The following is a 13,456-nucleotide window of genomic DNA, read 5'->3' on the forward strand; positions in this document are numbered from 1 at the left end:
GGTCCTTTAGGTATGGCGCCAAGATGGGCGCCCACTGGACCGCTGCCACTGCTCCGGGTGGCCGCCCTCTCAAACATGCCCAGGTAGGCATCGACGCCCTCCTCGGCCCATCGGTACCATAGGAGGAGGCGGCTGCCTGGGCGGGTCTGGTCTCGCCCGTTGGGCTTCCACTAACCTGGCCTCGTGGCCTCCAGCTCCCGGTTGGTAGCGGCTTGCGCTTGCTGCAGGGCCTGGAGCTGGGCGCTCATTCCCTGCAGCACGGTGTTCAGGTCCTGTCCCTCCGTCATTCCGGGATCTCTTATCCTGCCGACTACGCCACTTGTAAAGGACCGAGAGACAGTAGCAAGGGTTGGGGTTTTCCGCCCCGTATATTGTACAGAAAACAAAAACAGGTCAAAATCATAAACAAACAGTTCATATGCGCGCGCCGACTCCTGGCGTCGCGCCATTTTATTGGGGAGGAGCCGGAAGTGGAGGAATGTCGGGAAGGACCGCAAGGGAGGATGGGAAGGATGACGTCAGGGCAAGATGGCGGAGGAAGGGCGGAAGTATCGCACTGCGGTCATCCATGCCTATGGTGCAGGACGGTCTTTTTTCCTATGAGGAAGCAGAGGGAGAAAGTTAATACCCCACCATTCCCTGGCGGCGAGTGGTTTCCCAGGTGCTGTCGAATCAATCCGCGGCCTCCTACTCGCGCGTGCGTGACAATATATATATATATATAATCTTACGAAAAAGTTAAAGATGTCAAAGATGAATGTCCCAGGGTAGTTGTTTATGTTGATGAAGATGTTTATGAGATGCTTTAGCTGATGATCAAATGACAGCAATCCCACATGGCTGGTGCCCTCTCCTGGCATTGCTCTATTTTCTTCTGATGTTGCTGTCAGACGAGGCATATTTATTGTAATATTTTCATGGGGATTTCGCAACACGTGATTGTTATATACTCTTATTGGCTGGTTATTAATATGAAGGATAAATTTGATCAAACTCTTTAATCTGTTTCAGTAGTCCATTTCCCAGTCAATAAACTTTTTGATGTTTTAAGAGCCTTCTTTTCCCAAGCTGTAAAATTAATTTAGTCCTGGCGCCCATCTCTTTACAGGTGATAAAATCATCAATACAGCTTGAGGCATCTCCTGAATTCCTGCTCAGTTCAAAGAGATGTTACAGTGATTGATACTGGTACAATTCAGGAAAACAGATGCTTTGTGGTTAAAAATGACCATGCAAGTGTCCTTTATTGAAGTTATTCTTGTTTTGTCTTGAGCAAAATATAATGAAATATAAATACATTTGCAGATCTTGCACACCATAACACACTCCTTTTCTGAACTGTTAAGTGAAAGATCTTTCCCCCATTGTACCCTAGGATCTTTGAAAGGAAGGGACTTTTAAAATGTTTTTATAAATTGTGGAGATGCTATCTAATCAATATTTCTTCTGAAATAGAAATAGGTGGAAGGTGAGGAAAAATGGGCAGGTTCAGTTTAGCAAAGTTTTTAGCTGAGAAGTAGTGGAAACTGTTGGTTTCTTCTCTTCTTGCATGTACAGGCTGCCCATTTTTGAGACAATTCTGTCAAAGTTTCAGGAAACATTGATGCACCTTTAAATTGAGAAGTAGACTACTACAAGATGGTGGGTCAATTGACGTGCCTGGCAGAAGCAAACGTGGCATCTTTGGGTGCCAGTTTTGGTGCCTAGGAAGGGTTTTTTTGGTGCCTAGGAAGGGTGTTTTTGCTTTTCTGTTTGTTTTGTTCTGTTTTCTTCCAGCAGAGTGCTTCTTGAATTCTACATTTTTATACTAAACCAAAAACCTATTTTAAATAAATAATATTGATTTCTGTAACTGTTCTATTTTTTATCTCTTATAAAAATTAGATCACAAAAAAGTTTTTTTCATAGTTGTGTTATTTCTGTTTTTTGTTTTCAGGCTGCAAGTGTAATGCAGAACCCTCAGGTGCAACAGCTGTAAGCTGAGTACATTTATTTTGTATGATATTAATGCCTGGCATGTCACTGCTATTCTCACAGGAATTATAGTTTATCTATTCTTTTTTAAACAGTTCTAATTATTTCATATATTTTCTGTCTCCTTGAAAACAGAATGTCAGGAATGATGTCTAATGCAGTTGGTGGTCCTGCAGCTGGTGTGGGTGGCCTCACAGATCTTTCAAGTCTTATTGAAGCGTAAGTGAAAATAATTGTCGATCCATTTTCTGAACTCACTCCAGTGATAGACAGTCTGAAGCTATCCTGGCAGTATCTGGAGAAAAACACAAATTGCTTCATTGTCACCTGTGCTCAGCTTAGTACCATTTTTTGTTCTTTACTTCCTACTCATATCTTGATTCTTAAATCACGTAATACTGGTAAAAAAAACAAAACATGGTTTTGCGTTCGGGTTGTCTCTGAAGTGACCTCTGGGACCATGTTTATAATAAAGGTCTGGGGCTACAGTCTGTAGTGTTCTTTGTAAAACTCCAAATATGTGGCACATTTGGATTTAGAATTTATAGTTAAACAGTTAGGTGCCACAAACTACTCATTACTTCATGTTTCTTCGTATTTTTAAATCAGAATAACAGTATGGTTCTTTTTAGATATTCCTGCAAAATGCAGCCTACTCTACAGCAATTGCCTTATTCTGTTGTGGTCACTGGCCTTCATTTTAACTGAGTTAAAATAAGACCTTAATTGAGACCTCCTTTGTCAAATGTTTGCTATTTCAGCACCCAGGGACAATATCTTATTCAAAATAGGGTTGTTTTTAAAATAAACTTATCAACATTCTGAGTGCTTCTTCATCAGAATCTGCTCTACCAACCTATTATTTTAACTTGACAATCAAGTATTTCCCAAAAATTCAGAGAGATGATTATATTTGCTGCCTGGCACTTGATGGTAATGTTTGCTGCATGACTAGGAGTTTGTAAGTATTTCCAGCGAAGACGTGGCAAACCTTAACTTATTTAGGAAACCACTTTGTAGTGTAGGAGGTGGGAAAATGAGATTGTGTTGTGAACAATTAATTAGCTGTTTTTCGTAGGTGGCACACAGTGTCTGGAAATTGTTCTTTTTTATATGCACAGGTACTAGCCCACAAAAAAGACACACCTCAGAATGGGAAAAAGGTGAACAAAATAGCCCTTAGCTTGATTTTTAATGTTGCTTAAACTTGGAAAAAATGGATGTTAAGGCATTGATAACTGATTCTGTAATGGTAGTGCTAAAAGATGGGCTAAGTGAGAGAGAGTTCAGCTGATGTCACAAGAATTCACTGCACATGCAGTACTTACTGTAGATCCAGTCTTTGCATGAAAGGGCATTGGAGTTCTGCTATTCATTCCTGCTGTAAAATAACTGTTTCTGAGGGTCTTTGTAATCTAGATATCATAGTTTTGCTACTAGCCACCAGCAGTTACCACAGTGCTAAAGCCAAGACTTGGGCGGGTTGTGGTATGATTCGACAATAAATGACATTATTTTTACTGTAAACTATAAACAAACAATCTCCATCTTCATTAATGCCTGCTTCTTAAGTTACTGAGATCAGTTATATATGTGTTTCAGTGATGGAGAAATTCATTTATTGTTTCCCTGTTCCAATCAAAAGTTGGATTTGTGCTAAGATGGGTTAATACAGCATCTTGTTAAGTAGTTTAGAAGAAGCAGATAAATTAAGTTTTGAAAAACATTGGGCAGAGAGACTTCTCCTGGGACAATAGGATACAGCAGTTACAGAGCAAGATCCACAGTGATGAAGAAATATCAGAGATTATATGGTTGGAAGAGGTGGGCAGTGTAAACCAATAGAGAAAGTTTAAAATTCTTGCAGAAATCCAACAAATTAATTAGAGAAGACCAATCAATGGGAACGCAGTAGTCACCATTGATAAGAACATTATTTGTGATTTGTAATGCAGTTGCCAAAAGTGTGAATGAAATAATGATAGGAGAATAAAAAGTCAGTTGTGTTGTAAAGATTTAAAAAGGTGGGAGAGAAGTACTGTATTTATGAGATAATTTAACAAAAGCCTTTACTTGGCTAATAAAATGATACATAAAGAAACCATAGCCTTAACTTATTCAAGGTGAAACAATTTATACATGTGCATTTTTATTATTTATACCTCTTTTATAGATAGTCATTTTGTCTAATATTTTTGAAATGTGTGATGAAATTTAGTTTTTATGACAGTTTTGTGTAAGAATAATAGTATAAAATACACATTTTTTTTACTGTCTGGTCTCTTGCAGTGGTCAGCAGTTTGCCCAACAGATTCAGCAACAGAATCCAGAACTGATAGAACAACTTAGGAATCATATCAGGAGCAGGTCTTTCAGTAACAGTGCCGAAGAGCACTCATGATTTACCCAGTAAGTTCTTGATTATGTAATTATGCAAAACATTATGAATTCACTGAGTGTTTACAAAACAATTAACTGTAGCCATTTAGAATGTTATATTCACTCACTTAGTTCTGAAGGTAGATGGTCTATCAAAGATAGAGATGGAGCTTTATATAGGTAATAATACCAGTGGATATACCTTTTTATAAAATTAACACTTTTTACATGTAAACTCAATTTAAAAAAACAATGGCAGTACTACCTGGCAGTTTCTGTATCACATCTTTCCCAGAAACCTCTTTACTCTCTGTTCTGTCAAAAAATAAGGACAGAATAACAAGGTCTTTCAGTTTTAAATTGTAAAGGACAGATTCAAATATTGAAGCTATATAATACAGAACTTCAGGAATCTATGCAAACCTTAATTAACTGTAAGAGTTCTTTGACAAACAGGCATATTTATTGTTGTACTTCACAACAGAGAACAGGCAAATCATGGAACCCTAGGGTGCCATTGCAAACCTCCCTGCTGTTACAAGCCACAAAGAATGCTACCTAAACACCAAATACACCCTCGCCTTGTACGCTCTCGCAAGTACGTACATTTTCATTATGAGCCATACTGTCATGCACCTGCTGATGTGTGATCAAATATTCACATTCTTCTTCAGCATGTGTATCCTAAAGTGCTCATTGTCCATACACAATTCTTTGGCTCATCCATCCATTTGTTGATATCCACTTAAGGGTCCTTCTCACACATTCTGTTCCTCGCATTCACCTCCTACTGACAGAAATACCAGATTGTCAGACTATTATGTGATTGTGGCACTACTACTTAAAGCATCTGCACCTCTAAATGGTACTTCCCAGAAAGTTATGGGACAGATTGGATGCATCTAGAGGGTTCACTATCTATCAGGTAGCTGGCTCCACTGTGTCTGGAAGTACTTCAGTGCCTTGACTGCAAGAAGCTGACTTCACCTATTTATAAGTGCATATATTATGTTATATTATCTATCTGTAAGTGTTGCAGGTGCTTAATCAAATATATTAATCAGATGCAACAGCCTATTATAATTATGCAGTCAATACCAGTGTGATGCTCTAGGTCAGCTTCCCATTCCCAGTTGTTCTAGGGAGCCACTTGAACCGGCTGCATACTGCTACATACCTGAGGGATGAGCCTAACAGATGAAGCCATATACAGCTAGACAAGGGGTAGGTGCATAAAGGTGCTAAAGTGCTTTTACTGAAATAATTTAAAACAAATCAGTATCTAAAAGTGAAAATCTTCAATAAATAAATAAATGATCCATAAAAACAAGGTGAAAGTGAGGGTTAAAACCCTGTAAATATCCATTTACACCAGAGGTTAAAACCGGAGACAGTCCACTATTCCTTAAAACGTGCATGTCCCAATGCTGCCTTCTAAAAGTTGACGTCTTCTCAACCAACCCCGCATGGGATCTAACAACTGAAGAGACACCCAAACAACAGGTGCAGTCAACCATCCTATCTAGAGTCTGTTCCCTGCCGCCTTCCATCGGCTTGTGCAGGGTGCCCAGTCAAGCCACTTCTCCCGCTGCTCATATTCAGCCCTTGCGGGAGACACCGTCAATCGGGCCACTTCTGCTCCCTGGCATTCTTTCCACAGGATCTCCCTTCCTTGAGCCTTCTCACCCTGAGGCTCCACCCCGGACCACCTGCCTCCATTCTATCCTACACGAGCTCTCCATCTCCTCTCTGTCTCTTGTTTCCACATTTTTTCTTTCCATTCCTTTTAACCTCCGTCCTTTCTTTCTTCACTCACTCAATCGCTAGCTGGTTACTCTGTTTTCTTATTCTTATTCTTTATTTCTTATTGTCCCTTTCTTCTGTTTCTACTGAGCTTGTTCGTTGTTTTCCTCCCCTTTTCTCGTGCTGGCTCTTCCTTATATCCCTCTGTGGGTTCAGCATCTCAATTGTGCACTGCAGGAAGCCGATGAAGCAACTGAGACAGACGTCACCCTTGTGTGTAGGTGTGTCTCTCCCCAATTGCTCCACCAACTCCCTGAGCATGCACACCCATGGAGATCAAGCCAGCAAATTATTTATTTATTTATTTAAAAATCGGCTGCCTTTTTCTTAACCATGACCTGCTTGCTATACCACAAACAAAAGTAAGCATCAACAGTACAGATGAAACATGCGCATATAGTGTAAGTAATGCAAACACTGTGGTACACATGCAGCAAGGCAGAGAAAGACAAAAATGATAACTGACCTTGTGTGGAGCTTCCTCAGTAGGTCCTGTTTAGGATTGTCTGTGCTCACAATTGTCTGTGTCATCCACAATGGGCAAACCTGGCATGTGTGAATTAATCTGACATTGTTTGGCACCTTCTTTGCATCCAATACTAGCACAAGCCTTGTTTCTACAATTAACTACATTCTGTTGCTATGAATGTGTTTTCCACTTGGGGTCATGCATATTCTAATATCTGTTCTGTAATTTTTGGAAAAATTATGGTCTCTGCTGTGCAGTTATGAATGATTTATATATTAATGACTTTGATTGTATGCACAAGCTACCTCTGTCTAATGGAATGTTGAGTTACTGCTGAATAACCAGCCTGGTCATGAAACTTAATCATAGTTCCTAGAAGTGTGCCTATCAAAAAAAATCTTGTTACAAGAAAAAAAATCATTAAAGAACAGGCATATCAGTTTGATAGAAGTCTGACCTAGACTGTCTTATAGGTTAAGTTGGTCCTTCCTTACTTTTAGTTAAAAATCTACAGGCTATCTGCCATCTTGTAGATCTTCAAACACTATTCTTTGTCCTCTTTGTGACATTTAATCAAAATCCTGTTCCACAATTTGATTATACTCAATACAATTAAATTACTTGCTTTTTTTGTCAATGACTCTGTTGTCGATCAAGAAAATGCATTATTAACTACCAAATTAATTACTTTTATTTTTCCCTAAGTGGTTTAATGTAATATTACCATTCCATACTCCATTATTTGTTTTCATTAAACCAAAAATCTCTTTTTCATTTTATTTGAAATATCCGGATATTCAAGCAAGTAAGAATTTTATTGTACTGTGTACACATGACAATAAACTTGACTTGAGATTCATCATTAATTTCTTATGTACTATACTATTCTTATCTGACTCCATTTCAGGTGTAAATGGCAGATGCATCACCTAATAATTTTTACTTTTAAGACTCAGTTCAGAGCTGAAGTGACCTCTTTTTGTATCTGATCACTGTCCATTTTGTGATAAGCCTGTAGAACTATAAAAAATTACATACATTATTCAAACATAATCTGAAAAACGTATACTTATTTTCTTCAGTAGTTTTTACAATTTTAAAGAATATCTAGCCAAAGTTATTTAAGATTTTTTTTTCTCTAGAATTGCAAATTCTACCTGACCTGATTGGGCAGAGGGCGGCATGGTGATGCAGTGGGTAGCGCTGCTGCCTCGCAGTTAGGAGACCCGGGTTTGCTTCCTGGGTCCACCCTGCGTGGAGTTTGCATGTTCTCCCCGTGTCTGCGTGGGTTTCCTCCCACAGTCCAAAGACATGCAGGTTAGGTACATTGGCGATCCCAAGTTGTCCCTAGTGTGTGCTTGGTATGTGTGTGTGTGTGAGCCCTGCGGTGGGCTGGTGCCCCGCCTGGGGTTTGTTTCCTGCCTTGCGCCCTGTGTTGGCTGGGATTGGCTCCAGCAGACCCCCGTGACCCTGTAGTTAGGATGTTTTGGGTCGGATAATGGATGATTGTGCAGAGAATTTTAGGATTTCACTTTCTTAAACCTCTAAACTCTTCTGCTTGAACTTAAAATTGAACAACACTTTTGTAGACAGGTTCTTCTGGTCTAAACTTCATATATGTCCTTTTCTTTTAAATGTCTACAATCAGTGTTGTATTACTTTGGACACTACTGTAATATAATACAAGATTTTCTAGATCACAATCTGGTATTTGCACATTACTTCCAAAAAAAGTGTATTTGTATTATGCCTGCATAGCTACAACTGTTGTCAGTAAAAGGGGCTGATTGCAGCTTGCTAATATAAAACCATGTAATAATAATAACTAAAATCTGGAGTATGGAATTGAGGGAAGGGTTGTTGTGGTGCATGAACGGTAAATTGAACTTTATGGAAATGCAAATGTGTTGTTTATTGGTCTCACAAATTAACATAACAAAAAGGAAAGTGTATAATTCATGCTCAGAGTTTCTTCTTATCTTTTGCACACAATGGTGTTATATGAATTTTGCACAGGAAAGGAAAAAGTGAAACAACTTATGGTTGACCCATAATAAAAAATAATGCAAACAAGGCATCTGTCCCAGATGGAATTTCAAGGAGTGTTTTAAAAACCTGTAAAAACCAATTAGCCTGACATCTTTAGTGGCATCTTTAATACTTCACTGAGAGAATATTTATTACCTTTTCCACTTCAAAAGGATAATTTTTCCTTTGCCTAAGAAAACATAGTAATCTAAGTGACTATAGACCAGTGGCCCTCATTCCAATTGTGATCAAGTGCTTTGAGGGACTCGAACACATTAAACAGAATATTCCAGATAGCTGTGATTACCTGCATATCAATTACAACTGGTCCACAGAGGATGCCATATCCTTTTTCATAATCCCCTGGCACATCTATATAATGCAAACAGTTGTGCCAAGGTCCTGCTTATAGATTAAAGTGTAGCTTTTGACACAGTTGAAACAGCAGAGCTAATGACATTACTATCATAAGCCTGATCACCAATACTGATGGAGATGAAGTGAGTGCAACACTTTTTCTCTCATGTCAAAAAGGCTCACCAGAACCTCCATTTCTTCAGACATTTGAGGCCAGCTTGCACTTCTCCATCTGTTCTCACAATTGTCTACTGATGCACAGTAGAGTCCATCCACACTGGCATGGCATCTGCTTGAATCACTAACGTAAAACTCTACAGAGTTCTTTTCTTACTCCTCCCTTCTGGAAAATTGTACAGGGCCATTGGCATTCACACCAGTAGATTCAACGATTGTTTCTATCCATAAATCGTAAGGTTGCCATATGGTCAATCATAAGAATTTAAATACTGTAAAATGACAGTGTGTATAAATATATAACTTAGAAATTCATAATGTATATAATTGTATATATGTGTTGCATGCTAAATGTACTTTCTGTTTATTTGTATCATGTTTTTATCATCTGTCTTGAAGACACATGCAAGCATGAATTTATTGTACTTCAGTGTTTGCAAATTATAATAAACTTGAATATAAATGAAAGGAGGAAAATACAAGAGTTCAGTTCACTGTTTTTCCACTAGATGTCAGTAACAAGCATTTCTGTATATTTGCTCATTCAAGTCTGTCTATTTATTTATTTCCTGGTTGAGGAAATTTTTTTCCCGTTACATGTTTGACTGTTAAAGTGAAAAATACTGTACTTGTAGTTAGTTAAGTGACTGATATTGAGAAAAAATATTTAGTTTTCTCTAAATAGTACCAATTTTTATGGTTATTTTATGATCACTTCTTGAAGTTTTTACACTACCATTTTTTTCAATCAGCCTTTTTGATAATGTTTTCTTGTTGTTATTAAATAAATTTTTATGATGTGAAATGTTTTTTTCAGTCTCACATTACTGTAATTTTATTTCCCTTTCTTTTGTTAAATATTTTTGTTTAGATCTGAATCCAGCATTTTTCACCCTCTTAATGACCTGGGGCCTCATGTATAAACGGTGCGTACGCACAGAAATGTTGCGTAAGAACTTTTTCACGTTCAAATCGCGATGTATAAAACCTACACTTGGCGTAAAGCCACGCACTTTTCCACGGTACCTCATGCCTTGTCGTACGCAAGTTCTCCGCTCGGTTTTGCAAACTGGCGGCACCCAGCGTCAAAGCAATGGTACTGTTCTTGTGTGATTACTCATTATTTTCATGACGCGGCTTTATAAATACACAGAAACTAACCGCATATTGTTTATTAGTGTAATGCATCTGATTGTAATTAACTCGTAACAATATAATGGTCCAGGGAACAGCCATAGTATTCCAAATACCATAACTGCTTTAGCGTTGTTACTCTCACTTCTTTTTCTTCTTCTTCTTCTTCTTCTTTCAGCTCCTCCCGTTAGGAGTTGCCACAGCAGATCAGCTTTTTCCATATTACTCTCACTGCACGACTCGGAGTATTTATATCACTGTCTGAGTGTGAATCACAGCAGCAGCTGATCGCAAAGAGAATTATCAGTATACAGTATAAAGCACACGCTGTCTCAGCCATGGCAAAATGTTTCAAAGCCTTTCCTGTATGGACCTCGCGGTTCAGAAACAGTTTAATCCCAAGAACTTTAAATGCACTCAATCAATTGCTCCTTGTAGAACGGTTTATACTTATAAGTACAATCACCCCACTGTAAACTTGCACTACAGTTATAATATCTCACAACCTAGGCCACTTTATAAAGCGCGTATTTACATATGATGACGATATCATTTTTAAGGTGAAATGCAGCAAAATATGTTTGTTAAATTATACACATAAAACTTTAACTTCATTTAAATTTATCTATATTCTTCACTGGGAGTGTCGTGAAGGATAGAATAATTAAACATGTACTACGAAGATATTTCAATGTTCTTTAAACGTTTTGAAGAATCGGCGCTAAGCTTACAGATGGCTTAACGCCTATTACAGAGCTGATTGTATGGCGTCGGTTACTTGGGGAAAGAAAAGCAAGGACTCTTGGGGCGGCCACGCCAATATATATTGAATATAAAACAGAAAGAGAAAATAACAACACAGCTAAAAACGCAGCGGCAATTTCGACAAAAGATAAATGCTTGTCATGAGCACGAGGCTCATGAAACACATGTTTAATAATGTGCTTTAGCTCCTATCATCATGAAAGTGACATCACGTATACATCTCAGTATTTTAGTTATTCAGAGAGCTGTAATATCACAAATGTAATGGACTCTGTGTCCAGTTGGAGGAAGAGAGCCAGTTTAAGAAGCAAGTAGTGATTCACACACATAGATCACATACGAGTAGAAGATCAAATACAAAACAAAGCATTTAGCGTGCTACTTTAATTACAATGTAATTTTGAGAAACTGGTTAATTAAACAATTTTAAGATGAAGTTTATAATGTTCTACTAAATGACAAAATAAACTACGTGATTAAAGTGGAAAATTCGAGATTAAAGTTGACATTTCGTGCTTTTTCCCCACCGTGTGCCTTTTTTCTCTGTACCCTAATAAACTTTCATATGACACTCAGACAGTGGGCTTACAACTCTTCTTTTCACGGCAACTTTGATATGTGACTTCTTTTTTATTTCCGGCACTGTGCGATTTTGTGAATGTGAGCTTTCAAGTTTCTCCAACACGCTATGTCACTCGATCAGCTTGATTTTGTTGATTATACCACGGTTTAAATCAACAAATAGTATGTTTTTCCTTTGCCTCCACTTGGTATTCGCTGAAATTCTTATATTTTCCCTGTGCTTTTCCCATTGTCTTTTCACAGAAGGCTGCGCTTAAGGGCGATTTATATTGATTTGCATATTCAAATAGGCGTAATTCTGGGAGGATTTGGGGCGTTACATAATGCGCGTGCACGAGCGTCAGTTTTCACGCTGATCGGGATTTATGTAACGGAAGGACGTGGAAGTTGGAGTACGCACAGATTCCTGCATCTGGATTTTTCTGTGCGTAAGCACATTTCGGCTTTTGTGCTTACGCCATGTTATAGTGCGAGTTCTACGCACGGCGTTATACATGAGGCCCCTGGTGGTTGGCACATTCAAAGAGTGCTTAGCACTGCTGCCTCAGAGATCCAATTTCCTGTGTTTAAATTCTTTGCCTGGCCATTGTTAGTACAGAATCTGTATATTCTTCCTGTGCCTGCTTGGATTTTCATCAAACATCTCCAATTGTAGAAGTTAACTGGTGATTTAAAATTGTTCCAGTGTGAAGGTGGTTGTGTGCCTGAGTGAGCTCTTTGGTAGACTGGCACCATATCCGGGGTTGTTCCTGCCCTGCACCAAATGCTATTGAAAGGGGCTTTAGACCCTGTGACCATGGACTAGATTCAGAGGGTTTGACCATGTAATGTGTACTTAGCTATGCTCACGTTTTCCTGTACTTGTGTTTCAGTCATATGCACAATTGTCTACATCATTTCAAGACATTTTCAAACACTTTCAGCCACTGACTTGTCAGGTGTACGTTTTTGCTGATACTGAAGTTAAGATTGCACACTTTCAGTAGGTCTGTTATTATGGATAAGTAAGGGAAAGCCTTTAAAGTACAGTATATATTTATTAGTTCTTCATGGTTAATATTTCCAACACTTCTCTTTGGAATTGGATGTTAACTTGGTTTTAACCTTCAGATCCACCCTATATGGGTTTGAGTCTTGAGTCCAGTCATAGTTCATCAGGGGTTCTCACATTCACTTTGTTCTTGCATTATTCTTTCTCCCACATCAACCAAGGTGTGTGGGTTGAAATAACAGATAATCAAAATTGTACAGTGTGATTGTGGGCATGTAAATGGATAAGCCCTGTGATGGATTGACTCCCGATCCAGTGCTGGTTTCTGCCTTACATCCAGTACTTCTGGGATAAACTCTAGCACCATCATGTCCCTGAATTGGATTGAGAGGGTTAGAGAATGTGAAGTTACCTTGCATCCATATGGGCATAGTTTGAGATAAAGAGTATGTGTATTAAGTCAGATGAATGAAAAAACCCACAAGGATAAGACATAATGTTCTGAGAAGATAGATACCCCAAAACTGGTTTCATTCATCTAATGTTAGATGATGGCGTTTCACTCCATTTTGTCATGTCTTTGGCCCAGAATATTTGGTGCATGATGATTTAATGCATTTTATTGCCACAGTAATAGTAGTTAATTTTTTTCTGACACCAATGTAACATTATAGTGTTATTTTTATATATTATTTAAATACATAGTGTTATTGAACAGAACTCACAATAAAAATTTTTATACTTTAAAAAAAGCTGTTTGAGTTACTTATTAGATGGCACGTGCAACAGAAAATTCT

At 38.3% G+C, this 13,456-nt stretch overlaps 1 protein-coding gene across 3 annotated transcripts in view; it reads left to right on the forward strand.

Annotated features, from left to right (window-relative positions):
- The window catches only part of sgtb (small glutamine-rich tetratricopeptide repeat (TPR)-containing, beta), a 57,281-nt gene that overhangs the window by 42,203 nt on the left and 1,622 nt on the right, over positions 1-13,456 (forward strand). For all 3 annotated transcript variants that reach the window (XM_039758668.1, XM_039758669.1, XM_039758670.1), the window contains 3 exons: positions 1,937-1,974; positions 2,110-2,193; positions 4,264-4,383. In XM_039758668.1, coding sequence (XP_039614602.1) covers positions 1,937-1,974; positions 2,110-2,193; positions 4,264-4,375 — 234 coding nt within the window. In that variant the 3' untranslated portion in view covers positions 4,376-4,383. The remainder of the gene's footprint in view (positions 1-1,936; positions 1,975-2,109; positions 2,194-4,263; positions 4,384-13,456) is intronic.

The sequence above is a fragment of the Polypterus senegalus genome, chromosome 7 (genome assembly GCF_016835505.1).
Source record: "Polypterus senegalus isolate Bchr_013 chromosome 7, ASM1683550v1, whole genome shotgun sequence".
NCBI classification, from domain to species: domain Eukaryota; kingdom Metazoa; phylum Chordata; class Cladistia; order Polypteriformes; family Polypteridae; genus Polypterus; species Polypterus senegalus.